At 42.0% G+C, this 16,364-nt stretch overlaps 1 protein-coding gene and 1 non-coding gene across 2 annotated transcripts; one reads left to right on the top strand and one right to left on the bottom strand.

Annotated features, from left to right (window-relative positions):
- Window positions 1-421: 421 nt before the first annotated feature.
- dalrd3 (DALR anticodon binding domain containing 3) lies at window positions 422-9,766 on the bottom strand. Its single transcript, XM_069140829.1, has 13 exons — window positions 9,310-9,766; window positions 7,802-8,109; window positions 7,376-7,689; window positions 6,048-6,106; window positions 5,818-5,919; window positions 5,670-5,734; window positions 5,279-5,337; window positions 5,073-5,155; window positions 4,714-4,840; window positions 4,001-4,059; window positions 3,728-3,844; window positions 3,569-3,637; window positions 422-2,862 (listed from the first exon to the last, which is right to left on the bottom strand). The coding sequence occupies exons 1-13, from the start codon at window positions 9,538-9,540 to the stop codon at window positions 2,743-2,745; spliced, it is 1,713 nt and encodes a 570-aa protein (XP_068996930.1). The 5' UTR covers window positions 9,541-9,766; the 3' UTR covers window positions 422-2,742.
- Window positions 7,005-7,077, top strand: trnar-ccu (transfer RNA arginine (anticodon CCU)). Its single transcript has one exon. It is a non-coding gene; the product is annotated as a tRNA-Arg (tRNA).
- Window positions 9,767-16,364: the final 6,598 nt, after the last annotated feature.

Below are 16,364 nucleotides of genomic sequence, written 5' to 3'. Positions count from 1 at the left end.
GACTGATCTATATGCCCCACGGAGAAGCCTTTTTGCTTTAGCAGTATTACAAACTGAACAAGCCAAGTTTCTGTGGCAACAAACCCGGAAAAAAAAAAAAATCACAAACACTGCACAATTAGCAATACAAAATCTGACACCAAGCAGAGGTCGTCCACCAAAGAGGCGGCGCTAACGCAACCCTTCATATCGGGATTTTCAGTAATCTCCATGAGGACCCTCAATTACTTACACTCTGTATGTGAGTATACAGTGCAGAATAAAAGGATATTCAGGCACTCTTAGCAGAGAGATTAGTTTAAGGATGGAAAAGGCATGAGGGAAGAAACACAACGCTGATGTAAGGGAACATGTTGCATCTCTTATACGCGGCATAATGCAGTGTATTAGTGTACGATGTCAAAGGAAAACATGAAAATAGCAATTTTTGCATATCTCCTGTTTTAATATTGTGGTAAGTGCAGCGGCAGTTAACAAGACAGTTACTGTAAATAAATCCCTTTTTCATCGTAAACAAAATGTAAAAGGAAAAAAAGTCACTTAAAAAAATCTGTAAGTGATCACCGGGGTCACAACATTTCATGCAGTGAAAAGTGAGCTACGACACCGTAGTTTTGTTCCATTATGAGATATTTACTTAAAAAAGAAAAAAGAAAACATCTACTTACAAAATAATGTATCGCAGAGAGATAAAAACAGGCTATGGCACATCGTAAGACTGGAGGTCACATTTTAGACACTGAAGGACCATTATTAGTTCATCGTTATTCGCCTACCAAAATGTATAAATCACATTTTTGGCATAAAATTCATATATATTATTTTCATGCCATGTCATGCATTTCCTAACATTATGGCACGATGCTCTAAATACTGCTACGTTTTTTTTGTCAATAACTTATAAACGTGTGATTTGTCAAGCAGGATAACGGGGACTAATTAAAGGGTTCTGAATAATCATGTGAACACAGCAATTAAGACTCAGATGCAGAATATATATTCTGTACAGATATCACAATAAATATTTGTATGGCATTGATAAATACAAGGTGGTGAACATACATGAAATGGGATGTTCACCTGTTGAACAAGGCTCATGGAAAGTGTGATTTTTATTTTTCTTTAGGCAGTGATGAAGAGACCTAACGTGTTTTAAAGAGGAGAGACTATCAGTGACATTAACTAGAAGGTTCCTGGGATAATTATAAGGCAATTACTACAGTTTAGTTGGTACATCTACAGTAGACTAATGTGATTTTGGCACCAAACTCAAAAGTAAAAGTCTCAGTTCTGTGGGTTGTTGGATTTAAGGGACATACATTTATTGAATGACCATAACTGTAGTTGTCACTGTAGTTGTGGCCCCCATTCGACAGTTAAAATTCTGATGACCCTTATGCTTAATGGGAATTGCGGCTAGTATTTAGTGACTAATACAAACTTAAAGAAATACTGCGACATTTTGGGAAATGGACTTACTCACTTTCTCACTGAGACTTAGAGGATAAGACTGATACCACTAGCAGCTTCCTGCAGTCTCCAGGCAACTGGACCCAGCCAAGAACAGGGAAAACTTCCATATTTTGTGACGACAACCTAACTGGTTCGGTGCAATCTGGTATCAAAAAATGCTTCGTAATTCACTGCCAAATTTCAATACCGAGGCTACGTCCACATTAACATGTTTTCATTTTCAAATACAGAATTCTTGCTACGTTTACGCGGGAGTAAATATCATCATCGTTCTGTTACATTAAAACAATTGTTTTCACTCGTTACACATTAGGTTTTGGCCACACACCTGAGTTGTGTATTCTGCAGTAACTGAAGGCTTTCTTTCCATCTAGTTAGTGTCTTCTGATAGCATCTGAGGTATTTAGGGGGCATCTGTTAATTGTAGCTACAGAATATAACCTGTTACACTCCCTCACCTCTAAACTGCATGAAACCAGAATGTGTAATGTTATTTTTCCTTTTCTTGAAATGGAATTATAAAATTGGTATCAAGAAAAGTGTCTTTCTGGGACTGGTCTCAAAGTCAAGGCACAGATACCGGTATTGCTATTGCAAATTTCTAAAATGACACCCAGATCTACCTAAGGACCAGTCCAACCCCCTAAAAATATTGAATTTAAATTTTTACCCTGCAGTTTCTGATTAAACAAACACCAAACAACAGTTCGGAGGCTTTAGTGCATACAGGGGGGGGTGCTGTGTTATCTGGATGCAGAGCCAGCCTTGCCGTTCACCCATTTTCAATCTTTATGCGAAGCTAAGCTAACTAGCTGCTTGTGGTAACTTCATATTCACCGTATCTGAGAGGACTCTACGTTCTCCTCTAACCATCAGCAAGAAAACAAATAAGCCTCTTTCCCAAAATGTTAAAACTATTCCTTTAAATACACGAGCAATTTTCTATAAAAAAAAAATCTCTCTGCCCAGATGGAACCGTTGTTGACACGACATCATTGATGGGTAAAGACATCACTAAAATATTCACACAGGTATAATATGTTCAGCTATATCGACAGTGAAATGTAGAAGCGACACAGTTGGCAGGTGAAACAAGATCCCATTATTTGTAACAGTGAAAGAGGTGAGAGTGTGTGAGCTGGATACACAACATGTAGGTTGGTGTGTGTGTGTGTGTGTGTGTGTGTGTGGGGGGGGGGGGGGGGGGGGTCCAGGAGGGGAGAGAGGGGGGAGTAGCAAACAGTGTCGGATGAGTGAAGTATGTTGAGGCTATAGTTGCCTGATTGGAGGAAGGTTGAGGATGTCCAGAGCGCTGTGGTAGAGCTCTCTCAATGCTCTCAGCAGATACAGGCGACAGAACATCTGGTTGAAGAGATGAGGCAACGGCTCCTGGAAAGAAACAGAGACAACAGAAAGAGGTGAAATAATGTCAGGGCATGTGTGAGAGTTGAAAGAAAGAGGAACAAAGAGAACGGGAGTAAATCACACAGAGTGAGAGATGGTGACACATGCAGGTATCACTGACCTCATCGTGAACTTTGTTTTGGTTTTTTTAGTCAGTAACAAAAAGTCGCTAGTTGAGGAAACGGACTATTAACACACTCATCTCAACATATTGGTATATTAATAAATAATATATATTAACAGAAAATTACTAACTACACACAAACAAATCTATTTTGCAGGCATTTTTTCTGTCATCATTAACATCTCCTGTGGTTGGAATTCAGTTTCAGTGAAAAGATCAATGCATGTGCGACCGATCAGCCACAACCTTAAAACCACCTGCCTAACGTGTCGGTCCCCTTCAAAACCGCCCTGACCTGCGGAAGCACGGACCCGACATGACCGCCGAAGGTGTCCTGTGACGTTAGCAGCAACTAATCAAATACAAGAACCCGACTGCTCACCTGCTGCCTAATAAATCCCATCTATCGACAGGTGTCACTGTACGAAGACAACCAGTGGTTTGAATGTTGTGGCTGACTGGTGTATACGTACAGCACACTTGGTATAATCCATTTGAATCCATACGACCTCTGTATGTAAACATAAATATACACATAAATATATAACAAAACAAATACATCCTCACCCCCAGCACGTGGACCCTGTTGTAGTATGAGCTGAAGTCTTTACTGAGAGACACAAGAAATTTACAGATCTGAGGAACACAAACAACATGTGTGAGTTTCATAAACCTCTGGACTCTGCACACTATCGATGGCTATTTTGTTAACTCACAAACTCTTACCTGTTCAGTTTTAATGTTAACTCTGGCCCCTCCCCCTTCACAGTCTAGCGCTTGTCCTGATTGGTCCAGCAACTCGGAGAATGGAATGAGGTAATTGAATAGGAGGAGCCACTCACCCTGTCAATCAAAACACAGAGATAATGTGCTAGGATTATAAAGTTGTCTGCCTATGAGTGAGGGTGTGACTGACTGAAACATACAGAGAATAACGATTCTAAATATACAGGAGAGACAGAGGAGACCAGAATATCATAGAAGATAATAACGTGGCACCTCTTCTTTCAGAGCAGAGAAGTCTAGCTGGGAGCCTTCAGGGATTTCTGGGTAAAGACCTGCAGACAAACAGTCGGAAAAACTACATGAACAAAATGAAAATGCTGATCCACACACTTCAGCTCATTCAGTATTATAGACATATTGAGGTTAGACCCCCTTGCAGCTGCTGAACGGCCAAATCCAGCCCTCCAGCAAAAACATTTGACCCCTGAATGAAAGCTTTCCTTCAAATGTCAATTCAAGGCAAACTGTGTAAATTCTGTTAAACAAACATTAACTTCTCATCCCATAAGGATCCAAAATTACTGAGGAGAAAAATGACATATGCCCTCAAACTAAATCCTAAAGCTGTGAGTTTTATTCTGAAAGGACATAAAACACTTCATAAACTCTGTTGGCTTCCCAGTGAATGATGTTGTATAATACTGGCCTGCAGCTGAGCAGGATATTGACTTTTTTTTTTTTTTTTTTTTTTTAAGTGTTTCATAAGCAATTTTTATATGTGAACAGTTAAGTCACGCTGAAGCTTATCAGAACATCACAATGCTGTTGGACTGAATATATCTAAAACTGTCGATTGTTCAGGCTTTGAATGGGTTTCTCTTCCACCTCACTGAGGTTAAGAGAATAATATTGCGAGTTATTGCTTGTTTGTACAGTTGTTGATCTGAGAAATGAAACAATAATTTACTGCAGAGCACGACTCTCACCCTTCTCCACTCCTCTCTCGTAGCTGTCGAACAGAGTGTGCAGTCTGGCGCAGTTGTACATCACAAACACTCCTCCTCTCGGCCCTTTGGTCGACACGCCTCCTTCCCTCTGGACGTCCAGCGTCACCTAAACAGACGGCAGTCAGTCATCCTGACTCGACTAATTACATCACAGCAGCTTGAAAGACATGTTTCTGTGCGGACATGCGGGGTTGAGTTCAGAACTGACGAGCCTGTCAAATACAGACTTTTCTGGATTAAATGCCTGATTAATCACCAGGCATTTAGGGAAATACACAACACTTGAACACGCGTGCAGCGCAGTCAGATGTCAACTCAGAGCTGTAACAATGACTCACAGGACTCGTGTGGACTGTTGACAGCAGCTCAAATCTGACCGTGGCGGAGGTCATGACCTTGATGATGTCATCCCACGTCTGACCTACAAGAGGCGGGTTCAATTAATTCAATTTATCTATAAATAATGGTCGTTTGTAACATTCAGGTCACTTATGCAAGCAAAGAGCATAAACACACACACAATGCTTTTTGTGTGCACACACACCTTCTACTTGATCTCCATACTTCATCTCAGAGGCCTCTTTCATCTGACCTCTCCTCAGCCTGCAGGAGAGGAGACAGAACAGAAGCCTCATTTAGACAGACAGCTGGGCTAAAAATACACCGCGAGAACACGCCGGTGAAGAAAAGCACCATCCCCCACTCGTGCCCTATTCATTTAGCTTAATTGGAACTGCAATTTTAAAGTGCACAGAAAAGATAACAAACATCTGTGCGGCGGAGAAGCCGGGCGGGGAGAGAGGAGGCGGAGACGACATGAGGAAAGACGAGTGGAGACAGAGGGGACGGTGGAAACCCTGAAGATAAAGACAGGAAGTGGTGCGAGCAGACAAGAGAGGACGAGAGCCATAGACAAAGAAAGCGCTGCGTCTTACTGCAAGTACTGTGCGGCGGTGAGGTGAGAGCCGGGAGTCTTCACCGGCCCACACACGAGGTGTCTCTGCAGACACAGGAGAGCAGAGCAGGTGAGAATAGGAACGCAATGCACAACGTGGCTGTGTGTGCGTTAGGGCGCGTGGTTACCTGTGTGTGTGTCGCTCCGCTGGCCCTCCACAGCATCGCTATCTGCTGCTGGCGAAACTCATCCTGACATGAAGTCACATGTAATGCTGTTACCATGGCTACCTACGAGAGAGGAAAGAAGGATACGCAAATCAATGTGTTGTCTGGCTGTTATTTCTAATAGGAAAAAAAAAAAAAAAAAGGAAATCAAGTGATGTGTGTGTGTGTGTGTGTGTTTGTGCTTGACTCACTGTGCAGTCAGCTGTGGAAAGGTCCAGCTGTGCCAGGTGGGAAACACTGTCTCTGTGAACTGAAACAGATGCACCAACAGACTCTTACCAGGTGATAGACAATAGCAAATATCTGCTGTCCTGCTTGTTTTATCGTGGTAACACATGCCAACACTGACACTTTATGAAAAGTTGGCTCATTATTTGGAGAAACACACTTTCTAGCTTTCTTTTGATGAGTAAGAAAACACCGCTCTCATATCTTTTCTTTAAGCTGCAGCCAGGAATTGAAGCCAGAGGAAGAACAATGCCTTTTAAAAGTCTGCAATGGTCGTTTACTGACACGTTATTGCACTCTGCTCACATTAAAAGAGGGTCTCTGTTGTATACAGTTTTGTGAGTTTCGGCGTACAATATACATCATATGGTGGTCAATGCCGATTGGTTAAAGGCTGCTCCAACAATTTTAAAATCAACCCTATTTCAACACACTATATTTGTCTGTATATTTGAGTGTCCAGGGGCCTTATGAATAAGTCACTGGTCTTCTAATCCAGGAATTGTGGGTTTGAGTCCCATCTGGGGTGACTGAGAGCAGAGGGGTGTTGGGCCCATAAGAGGTTCATAAAACAACACAACCTCTACCTGCAGGCTTTTCTTGGCAGCCGGTTTCCAATGTGTACGATTTAGAGGAATTATCTGGCAATTAAATTTACTGTACGTTAACAACAGTACTAAACGCCTCCCAGGCCACAGATTGTGGATTCGAGTTGCACTCGGGGATGGATATCAGCAGATACACTGTACCGGCTGCATAACTCAGAGATCAATGAGACTGCTGAGCACTGCCATTGTTGTTTCTTTACACCTTTGTGTGATGGTCCCACAGTTTTCAGGTCTTTGCACCATGTTGACCCAGTGCGGTTCGTGTGCCTCTCTATATTGTTCCGACTGTCACTCTATAACAGCACCGCAGAAGCCCCGGTGGCCTAATGGATAAGGCACTGGCCTCCTAAGCCAGGGATTGTGGGTTCGAGTCCCACCCGGGGTGACTGACAGCAGAGTGGCGCAGCGGAAGCGTGCTGGGCCCATAACCCAGAGGTCGATAGATCGAAACTATCCTCTGCTAGCAGTACGTTTTTTCGAATTTGTTTTTGCAATGACAATTTAGTCACTGTGGAAACAAAGCGCTGAACACACAACCGGTTCATTTTGCACCGAACAAAATGCAAACTGAAACACAGCTGTGATGCAAGAACACACTCGAAATCCATTAGCTTTAGCATAAACGGACAAGCACCGGGTTGTCAAAGTTAACCATTCGATTAAACACACCCACTCATCCTCACCTGTGCAGGTACCGAGGCTGGGGTCATATCCCAGCAGCCCCTCCTCTTGGAACACTCGTTTCAGGTTGACCCTGAGCGCTCCCTCGTTCTCCCCCTCCTCTGCTTTCCTCCCTCCTCCTCCTCCGCTGGTCCTCCTGCCTCTCTCCGTTTCCCTCTCTCTGTACGGCGAGTTCTCCAGCACCTCCTGGACCTTCTCCTCCCGCTCCTCATTGGTCCAGTTGGCTGGAGCTGTGGGCCAATCAATTCCAAAATCTCTGAGGAAGGTGATGATGTCACTGTCTTCGGGAAGCGTGGGGCAATAGGAAACTGCAAATCTGACACAGGGATATCAAACAATTATTTCCATTACTGATTAATATATCAGTCTATAAAGTATCAAAACAGGAGACTTGTTCCATTCTTGCAATAAACTATTCACAGGCTCACCCCTGTCTTCGCAGCAGTGCCCCCATGTGGTCAGCCAGTAGAATAGTCCTCAGCTGGCCCAAACTCAGTGTCTCAGGAGTGGGTGTGTTGGGTTTAGGATGCAGCGCGGGGCAGTTGAGCACCACGCAGCCCTGCTTCTGACTTGAGGGCTTCAGGTACTCCGTAGCTCCACCCGCCAGGACGGCCCTGAAGGCTGCAGCCCGATCCACCCGCACCCTCAGACCTTCACCCATCACCTCCCCGCCAGCCACAGGGAGAATACCACTGCCATGAAGGGACAGGACTCTGGACATCACTGCTGGAGGGACCTGCAAGGATACAACGATTACAGACTCATTTACATGCATTAGGGGAAAGTATGCGCAGAAAATAACACATGTATGCACAGGACAAGTAGAAAGCATTGTCTGATACGAGATACTGGCATGCAGTTCATGTCAACTCTAAAATGTTTCGGTTGGATACTTGATATACAGTCGAGATGTTTCGTTTTGGGGTTGTGTTATTTGAACCGTTACCCTTAGATACACAGGTCTGTTTCACACACATTTATGCTTCTACTCTGGAAATAATGCACATATCAGAGAATGGTGTCTGATTCAAAACCCCACATCAGTTTATCTCTACTTCATAAACACATTGCAAATGCACGTGGTGCAACGTAGCCTACCACGTGCAAAAACATTCCTCTCCTCCAACACAGAGATGGCACATAAACACACTGACGTGCAGCTTAAATCTTCCTAATGTTATATTCCTATGGTTGATTGACATGTATACAAGCTATGGTATTGGCCTCGGTGTGTTTTAGGCCACCTCAGTGGCTGCACAGCCGGCTTTGCGGGGGGGGGGGGGGGCTTACAGTCGTGTGTGTCTGTCTGACCCATATTGTATGCGCCTTTCATGGGTTAATAATTCCTGCCGCAGGCTGTTAGTGTCTGGTCGATCATGATGGAGCAAAGTCAGCGGCCTCTGAGCAACCCAGGGGGGGTTTGGGTATCTCTGTATCGTTAAAATGCCTTCTCAGTTTGCGTTTTTAGACGTCATTTATCAAACGTAGTGGGACTCCAGTCAACTTTCTGCAGCTGTATTCAGGTGGGCAGAATCAGCTGAGCTTCATATAGGAGGTAGTTCCGGGTCCTCTGTTCCTATTGGCCGAGTCACGTAGCTGTACATTATTGAATCTCTCTGTAATACTGCTACACAACATCAACAGCACTCAATAACCGAGGAACTACACTGTGTGGCGGAAGGATAAAAGGCAGACTTCATTAGCGCAAGAACTTGTTAAGTTGCGGTATTGCCACCGTTTTACTAAATTATCTCTCCGGGACTCTTTTTTTTTTTTTTTTTTTTTTTTTAGAAAGAGCCTTCCTCTAATAACCCAAACAGTTATCTATGCACGGTGCATTTAGCGTTACTTTATATAACATGAGATAAACCACTACGAAATGAGCATTTAGGCATTCAGATGCTGTTTCAAGCCAACAGGTATCCGCCAAACCAACCTGTCCATCCGCATACAGCGTGTTGAGCATCGTGGTCGGCGACAAGAAGTCCCTGTTTCGCAGGTTTTTCGCGCTGCTCTCTTTAAACCACAGCTTCTCCGGTTCGGGGAACAATACCCTGTCGCCGTCCCCCGGGCCGTGGACACGTCCACGCTTCCCCCGCAGCGCGGAGCTCAGCGCCCGGACGGTAGGGGTGATCCGGAGGGGCGAAAGCTCCTCCGTGTCCTCCATCACCAAACCACAACACGAACAGGTGAGCGCGCTAACCGGGCTGGAAACACGCTCACACGCAGCTCATATCTTCAGATTACACGCCGTCACACCGGTTGTGCTGATGCGGGCTTGTGCTCAGCGGTATCACGGCGCTCCGGCTGGTCGCTGGTCGATGTTCAGATATTGGCTGTGAAGGAGGGCTGCACAGGCTGGTTTTCCCTTTGCGGAACCAGTGAAGAGCAGTCGGTGTTTCTTCCGAGATACATTTTGGTCTCGGACCAGTGTGGCGCCATCAAGCGTGTGGAAGAAGAACTGCAATCTTAAAACACGCGACGTGATCAAAAGTATGTGGACACATGAGATGTGGGACTCCTGATTATTGTGGACTTACACATTTGTTGGAATAGCTTGGGAAAGAGCCCACTTCCTGCTTCATGTGACATAATGACCCTCAAACTGACTGTCAGAGGGACAGACCAGCATGAACACAACATGTTGTTTAGATTCCTGTCACAGAGTAATGGAAGTACGTGTGATCTTAAAGTATGCACGTTTATCTCGTCTATATCGAACATGTATTACAGTGTTGTACAGATAATGTCCACAGTCTGATCTAAGGGGATAAATGCTTCTTTACTGCTGTTGTTGGCTCTAATCCACCACAATGGATTTGAAAGGAAGTAATGACCGTAATGTTAAATGGCTGTGAACTCTGACAGGTCAAACAGCACTTTAAACATGTCGTCATTGTTTTTTTTTTTTTTAAGTCCAGTGTGTTGAAGCACAAAGAATAAAAGACGTGTCCCCGTCCCGTTGATGACCGTCAGCTCGCAGCCATGCATGAAAGGATCCGTCGAGAAAACCACGAGAGACACCTCGAACACGTGGACAGAAGACTTCACCTCCGGCACCTTCGGGCCGCTGACGCGCTGGACGAGCGACGACGGCTCGCCGTGGACTCTCTCCTCGGCCAGCTGACGAGGGCCTTAGACCACACGCCTTTTAGTTTGACTATATTTGTCAACGTTAGGAAAAGAGTTGACTGACACTCGCCTTTAACCTCAAAGCTGCTCAGCTGCAGCCAGCACAGATCGAGGTGGAAAAACCAGGTCATGTTCACACTGCGGGCCTTCATCCTCTGGTCTCTTAGCTGTGGTGACTTTATCTGACATTTCCTGAAACAGTATAACTGTCCAAATACTTTTTGGGGCCACTGTATGCTGTCACGACAACACAAAATAATTATGACTGCACAGTAAAAGTATTCAGATGTCTCCACGTGTTTTGAATCACGCTTGATCACCGTTTGGTTCCCGATAACGATTGATCAGGAAAATTAAGAGGTTTTTGTTTTTCTTAGCATTTTAACAAACGCTTTGAAATTTCTTTACTCGTTTCCCAAAACAGTAATCAGGAGCATTTACACGTCTTTCTGTAGCGCTGAGGAGAAAGATGGATCCATTTTAAAGAAACAACATAGATGTAACTGTAGGGCCGGGTATATGTCGTATATGTTAGAAATACGTACGTCACAAAGCGTAAGTCTTTCATAAAAAGGACACTTAACATGCAGGTAGAAGTCTTCAGCTGTGAGCTCAGTGGATAACTTCAATGTTTAAGTCAGAGTCGGCAATAGAACGTCAACTCTGATTGTTTGAGCTGCTGTGGAGACAGATGTTGCTTTGAATGATGGGGGACCTGCGTGTTTAAGTGTGTTCGAGAAAATATTGCAAAATTTTCCACAGGAAATGACAAAAAAAAAAAAAAAAAAACCTATTGGAAGAAATTGATCAGTTTTACTTTCAAGAAAATCAAAACGCCCCCACAACTTTTGACAGATCTCATCCGGAGGACGAACTCTTTTTGATTGTTTTAACTTGGAATATATTTTTGTTCTAAACATGTCTGAAGTTTGAAGTACAGGGTTTGTTATTGATCACATTAGCACATCCAGATAACTAGTAGTCATAAAGAATTATTTAACTAACAGCTGCAGTGTATGTGTGCTTGGCTATGGCTTCAGACCTGCAGCGTGAACATAGCTTTCATTTTACAGGAAGGAAAAATAGCTGAGTCAGCAGTGTCACTGCATGTTGGTGTGAACAACAAACCGAACACCTCAGCAAAATCAAGAGGAATCACACAGGCAGCTGTGGCCTTTTATTAGAGGAAATTTGTCACGAAGCTTTTGCTTTCATTTGGACCTTCATAATGCGACTTGAGTACGTGATGACATTTACAGACAACATAGACGATTCGTGTTGAAATCTGACATTTGGAGAAAGTAATTCTGTGTCAAACACTGATACCACGTTTGACCCAGCAGGGTTCCCCCGAGGGAGAGGAAACCACAATGAGCTATATACGCCAGTGTGACACTGTAGTTGAAGAGAAGCTCAGGGTTCCCACTGGTCAGGGAATTTCTGAAATATCAGGGAATTATAAAAAGATCTATTGAAGACATGAAAAGTCAGGGGGAAATAATGACATCAAGAGCTGTGGCTATAAAACTATAAGATATTCAATTATGAAGATTGGATTAGTAGATGACACAAGCCAGATGTGTAGTTTGTGAAATTACTATTGATCTAATAAAACATGGAAGAGGGAGCCGTTCGCAGTCACACCAACAAGAAGGAGCGTGTTGCCCCCATCACTGCTCTGCTGCAGCCCAGTGGAGGAAAATCTTTAGGTCAAGAAAATTCATTAATTTGGTTCCTCTTTAAGAAGAAATATTTTTGCTCAATTAGTTGTTTAAGCAGTTAAAAAAAAAAAAAAAGTTTTGTACTGAAAATGCCTCTGAACTAGTAAATAAAGCTCGCAAATTGATGGGAATAAAATAACGTGGCTGGATTTTGTCTGATCACAACACAGAAAGACTTTTCTTCCTTTCAATTATAGATCATGGAAATTCAATGTTTTAGTCCTCAAACGTCGGAGAATTTGAAATTTGACTCGGTGGGAACCCTGAAAACTGCTCTTCAGCCATCAGTAAATGGTCTTCTATTTGCAGCGCAGGTGATGTATGGTGATGGGTATTGCAAGAAAAATATACACAGTAACTGCTGCAGCTTAAAACGTGAGCTTTATTGAAATATCTACACCGTGGGACACTTTACAAGCTGAGTCGGCTCTTCAGTCGCTGTTTCAGGTGTCATTCTTGGCTGACACGAAATTCCCGGTTGCGTTTAGAGCTGTCAGCAATCCGGGAGAAAACGTGTCATTGAGGAAAGACACCTTCTGTATCGGACTGTAACCGTGTTCAGTCAGCACACACCTTTTTAAAAAGATGACTTGGCGTTACATTGTTAAACTGGTGTTAGTTCCACTTTCTTTATTGAATTTATAGAAACAAAACTGATATTCTGCCTCGAGTCGAGCAAAGGTGAGCTGTCAGCTGAAGCTGTATGAATCAGAATAAAAGGTCACTACTAAAAGTTAAATAGGCTTTGGTTTGTCTTTGTGGCTCAGTCTGTTGTAGATACTTTTATACTCTTCCCCGTGTTTTACTGTTTTAAATGTTTTTTTTTTCTCTTTATGGATCAATAAAGTTTTTAACTGAAATGATTTGAGTTCATTGTGTTTGATTTGATTCCCTGTGTGCGTATTTCCTTGTTGATGAAGGGAGGAGCTGTCGCCATCGACAACCCCAGCTCAGGATGTCTTGTGCACTGTGGGATGGAAACGGACCTCATAACCAGCTGGGGCTCAGAATCACAGCTGCATTATGGGTTCCGTTACAATCCCACCCGCAAAAAAAAAGAAGCTCTGGACCGGGCTCAGGTCAGCGCATCTAAAAAAACAAAAAACAAACACAGTTATAAACAGGAAAAACAGCTGAATATGAATATTATAGTCACATTAACGAAAATCCTACAGGTCGATAATTTAAAGATTTTTTAAGTCGAAAAATCTGAAGTAACAAGTTACCCTACATTAAATCATATTGTGTTTCACATACATACATTGCATCCAGTATTTGAATGGCAATATAGAAAACAATATTTTTTAAAGCAGACACAAAGCCAAAATGAATAAGTCTGTGGCCTGTGTGACAAGCATAGTGAAATAATTAATACAATGGCAGTAATAACACAATAACTTCCCCTGGCTGATTTTATGCAGGCGTTTCAGCGGCGATGTGACCTCATTTCACACGATCGGTACAAATTCACAGTCTGACTGAAGTTGATCGGAATAGAACATTTTTTTTCTTATGTTACAGAGTGTGTAGCATTGGTAGCATTTTACTTTGAGCTGTTTGTTCAGATGATAAATGCACTGGAAATGAAGTATTTCACTAACATATCTGAAATATTGTGTTGCTTCCTGAAATTGTTCTTTTAGTTTAACTTATAAGTTGTTTTTCACAAACCGCATCGTTCAATTGTGCTTCTGCAGAAGCAGAACTTGAATGTTTGAGGGAATCAGAGTTCACTTTTTGATTGCGCAAAATAAAACAGCCATTAAAGTCATTCACCCGTTCAGCTGTAACACAATCGTGTAAAAGTGGCTTCTCAGTGAAACCACAAAATATAAGCCATGATTTGTTTTGGAGAAATCAGTGAAAACAAAGCAGAGCAGCTTGTCTCCAAACAGTTGCATCATTACAAGAAGATGCTTCTGATCAAAGCAGCTTCTGAATGTTGTGAAACAAACGCTGACTCTTCTCCATAAAAGATTCATTTTCTTTCACGTGTTTTTTTTTTAATTTTTTTAATTGAAGCACATTTTCAGCATTTTAAAGCGTAAATTCTTGTATTTGATCTACTTTAATTTAAATGAGTTATTTCTCTGGGCTGCTTAGCAGAGCAGTTTAAAATGTTCACATAAGAAACAATGAACACTTTTACAAAAGAGATCGGAGTCACCAAAAAAAAAAAAAAAAAAAAAAAAAGCAACGACTTCCCTTAAACGTTTACATTCTTCATGAGGAGGAGCGGTAGCAAACTGCCAGTGAAACAACTGTCACCTCTTCACAGCTTCCTCCAGATGCGGGGAGCAGAGAGTGAACATTTTGATCATCACTTATGAATAGCTTTTCATATTGGTGCCCTATCTAGAAAAACCTGCTATCTGTTGTGAGTCATAGAGAAAAAGAAAGCAAGCAGGAGGGGGCAAGGGAGGTCAGGCCGACAAGGAAGAGCTGATAGGGCGATAAAAGGAAGGAGGGAGTGAAACAAAGAAAAAAACAGTTTAAGGAAGAGACTTGCATCGTAGGACTCTTCCTGTACCGCTTGAAATATGTTGTAGGCCGTGATTTGAAGTTGTCGTACTCTTTTGTGTACTTCACAGGTTCAAATAATCCTGGAAAATAATGAAAGAAAGATGATTTAATAAATAAAACAACAGCATACTTTCTGTTTGACATCAGTACTTCAACCCTTGATAAGAACATTTGAATGCGTTTTAGATTTACAGCAATTATAGGCATGATTTATCAAACACATTCATTACAAGTAATACAAACCGATTTTATGAAAAGAATGTGAGGACAAAGTTGAACTGATTGAGGACAGAAGAGAGGTGGAAAGAGGAGCGGCGCTCAGAAACAAAGCCAGCAGAGTGAAAGCAAAGTGAAAGAACACATAAAGCTGCCAAAGAGATGCAGAAATGAGTGATGGTGAGGTTTGAAAAGTCAACTCACCAGCGTCTTGGAGCAGTGTGTCGTCCTCTGCAGTTCTCCCTGCCAGCAGCTCTAGGAGTCCAAACTTCCTCTTTAAATACTCCAGAGATTCATTTCACTTTCACTTCTCCTGGATTGATTTAACCCCTCCTTTGTCCAACCCCTCTCTGCCTGCCGTCGTCTCTGAGAGACCAATTCATTCGGAGTTTTTTTTCAAATTTCAAAAACACTTCATATGCTCATTCTAATAATAATATGAATTAAAATGATAAACTTTATTTGTGTAGTACCTTTCATACAGGAAATGCAGCTCAGAGCGCTTCACAGCAAGAGAATGACATGCAGGGTTTCACATAAAAACAGATATAAAGGAGCTTTTAAAAATATAGAAAAGAAATGAGATAAAACATCAAATGCATAAGAAACAGATACAACAAAAAGCATAAGAAACAGATAAAATGCATAAAAATGAATAAAATTAGACTTTATTTGGGTTGTTCTCTAGGATTCAATTTATGATATGAAGTAATGGAAAAATCAGCTTTAGCAGTTGTACGTCTTGTGCACTTTTGTAGAACTTTACTTCACAGTCTATAATATTATCCAGTAATACACTCCAGATTAAATCTCCTTTTCTGCTGTGGTTTTAGTAAATTCTTTAAGTTAAACTCTTCAGTGTCCCTCCAGGCTTCTGCTAAACCTCAGTTAAAAACTCACACGGGTCCAACCCGTTCGCACACTACTAAAATTCCCTTCTCACATACATATCACTCTTTTTAAGTTTAGTCTTTTTCTGGAAAGTGGTTTAATATTTGACAGTTTTATTTGCTTTTTATTTATTAAAAGGACTTCAATATTAGCTCAGCTGTCATGTGAAGTTAGTGAAGTGATTTCAGTTTATTTATTAAACCTGCACTGATTACGCAGAATTTCAATTGCAAGTTGAAATGTTTTAATATGTTATGATATCCAGATATTTATATACTCTTTCTGAAGTAAGTTTAAGAACAGACAAGTTAAGTAAAATCTGTTTTTCATGTATGATATTACTGAATGTATACACGATATGTGCCTCTTTTTACAGAGTGGCCAGATGTTGTATTTCCACACAAGTTAACGTCAAGATTTAGATCTTTTTACATTTTTTAAAGGGTGAGTTCAGACAAGTTGCAAAAGAAAAAAAAAAAAAAAAAAATCCCCTTTTGTCACTTGAATG

This window comes from Embiotoca jacksoni, unplaced genomic scaffold, assembly GCF_022577435.1.
Source record: "Embiotoca jacksoni isolate LCO1_2020_lvr unplaced genomic scaffold, fEmbJac1.0.p SCAF_9, whole genome shotgun sequence".
NCBI lineage: Eukaryota > Metazoa > Chordata > Actinopteri > Embiotocidae > Embiotoca > Embiotoca jacksoni.
The sequence above is the reverse complement of the archived record's forward strand: the minus strand, read 5'-3'. Positions and strand labels throughout refer to the sequence as shown.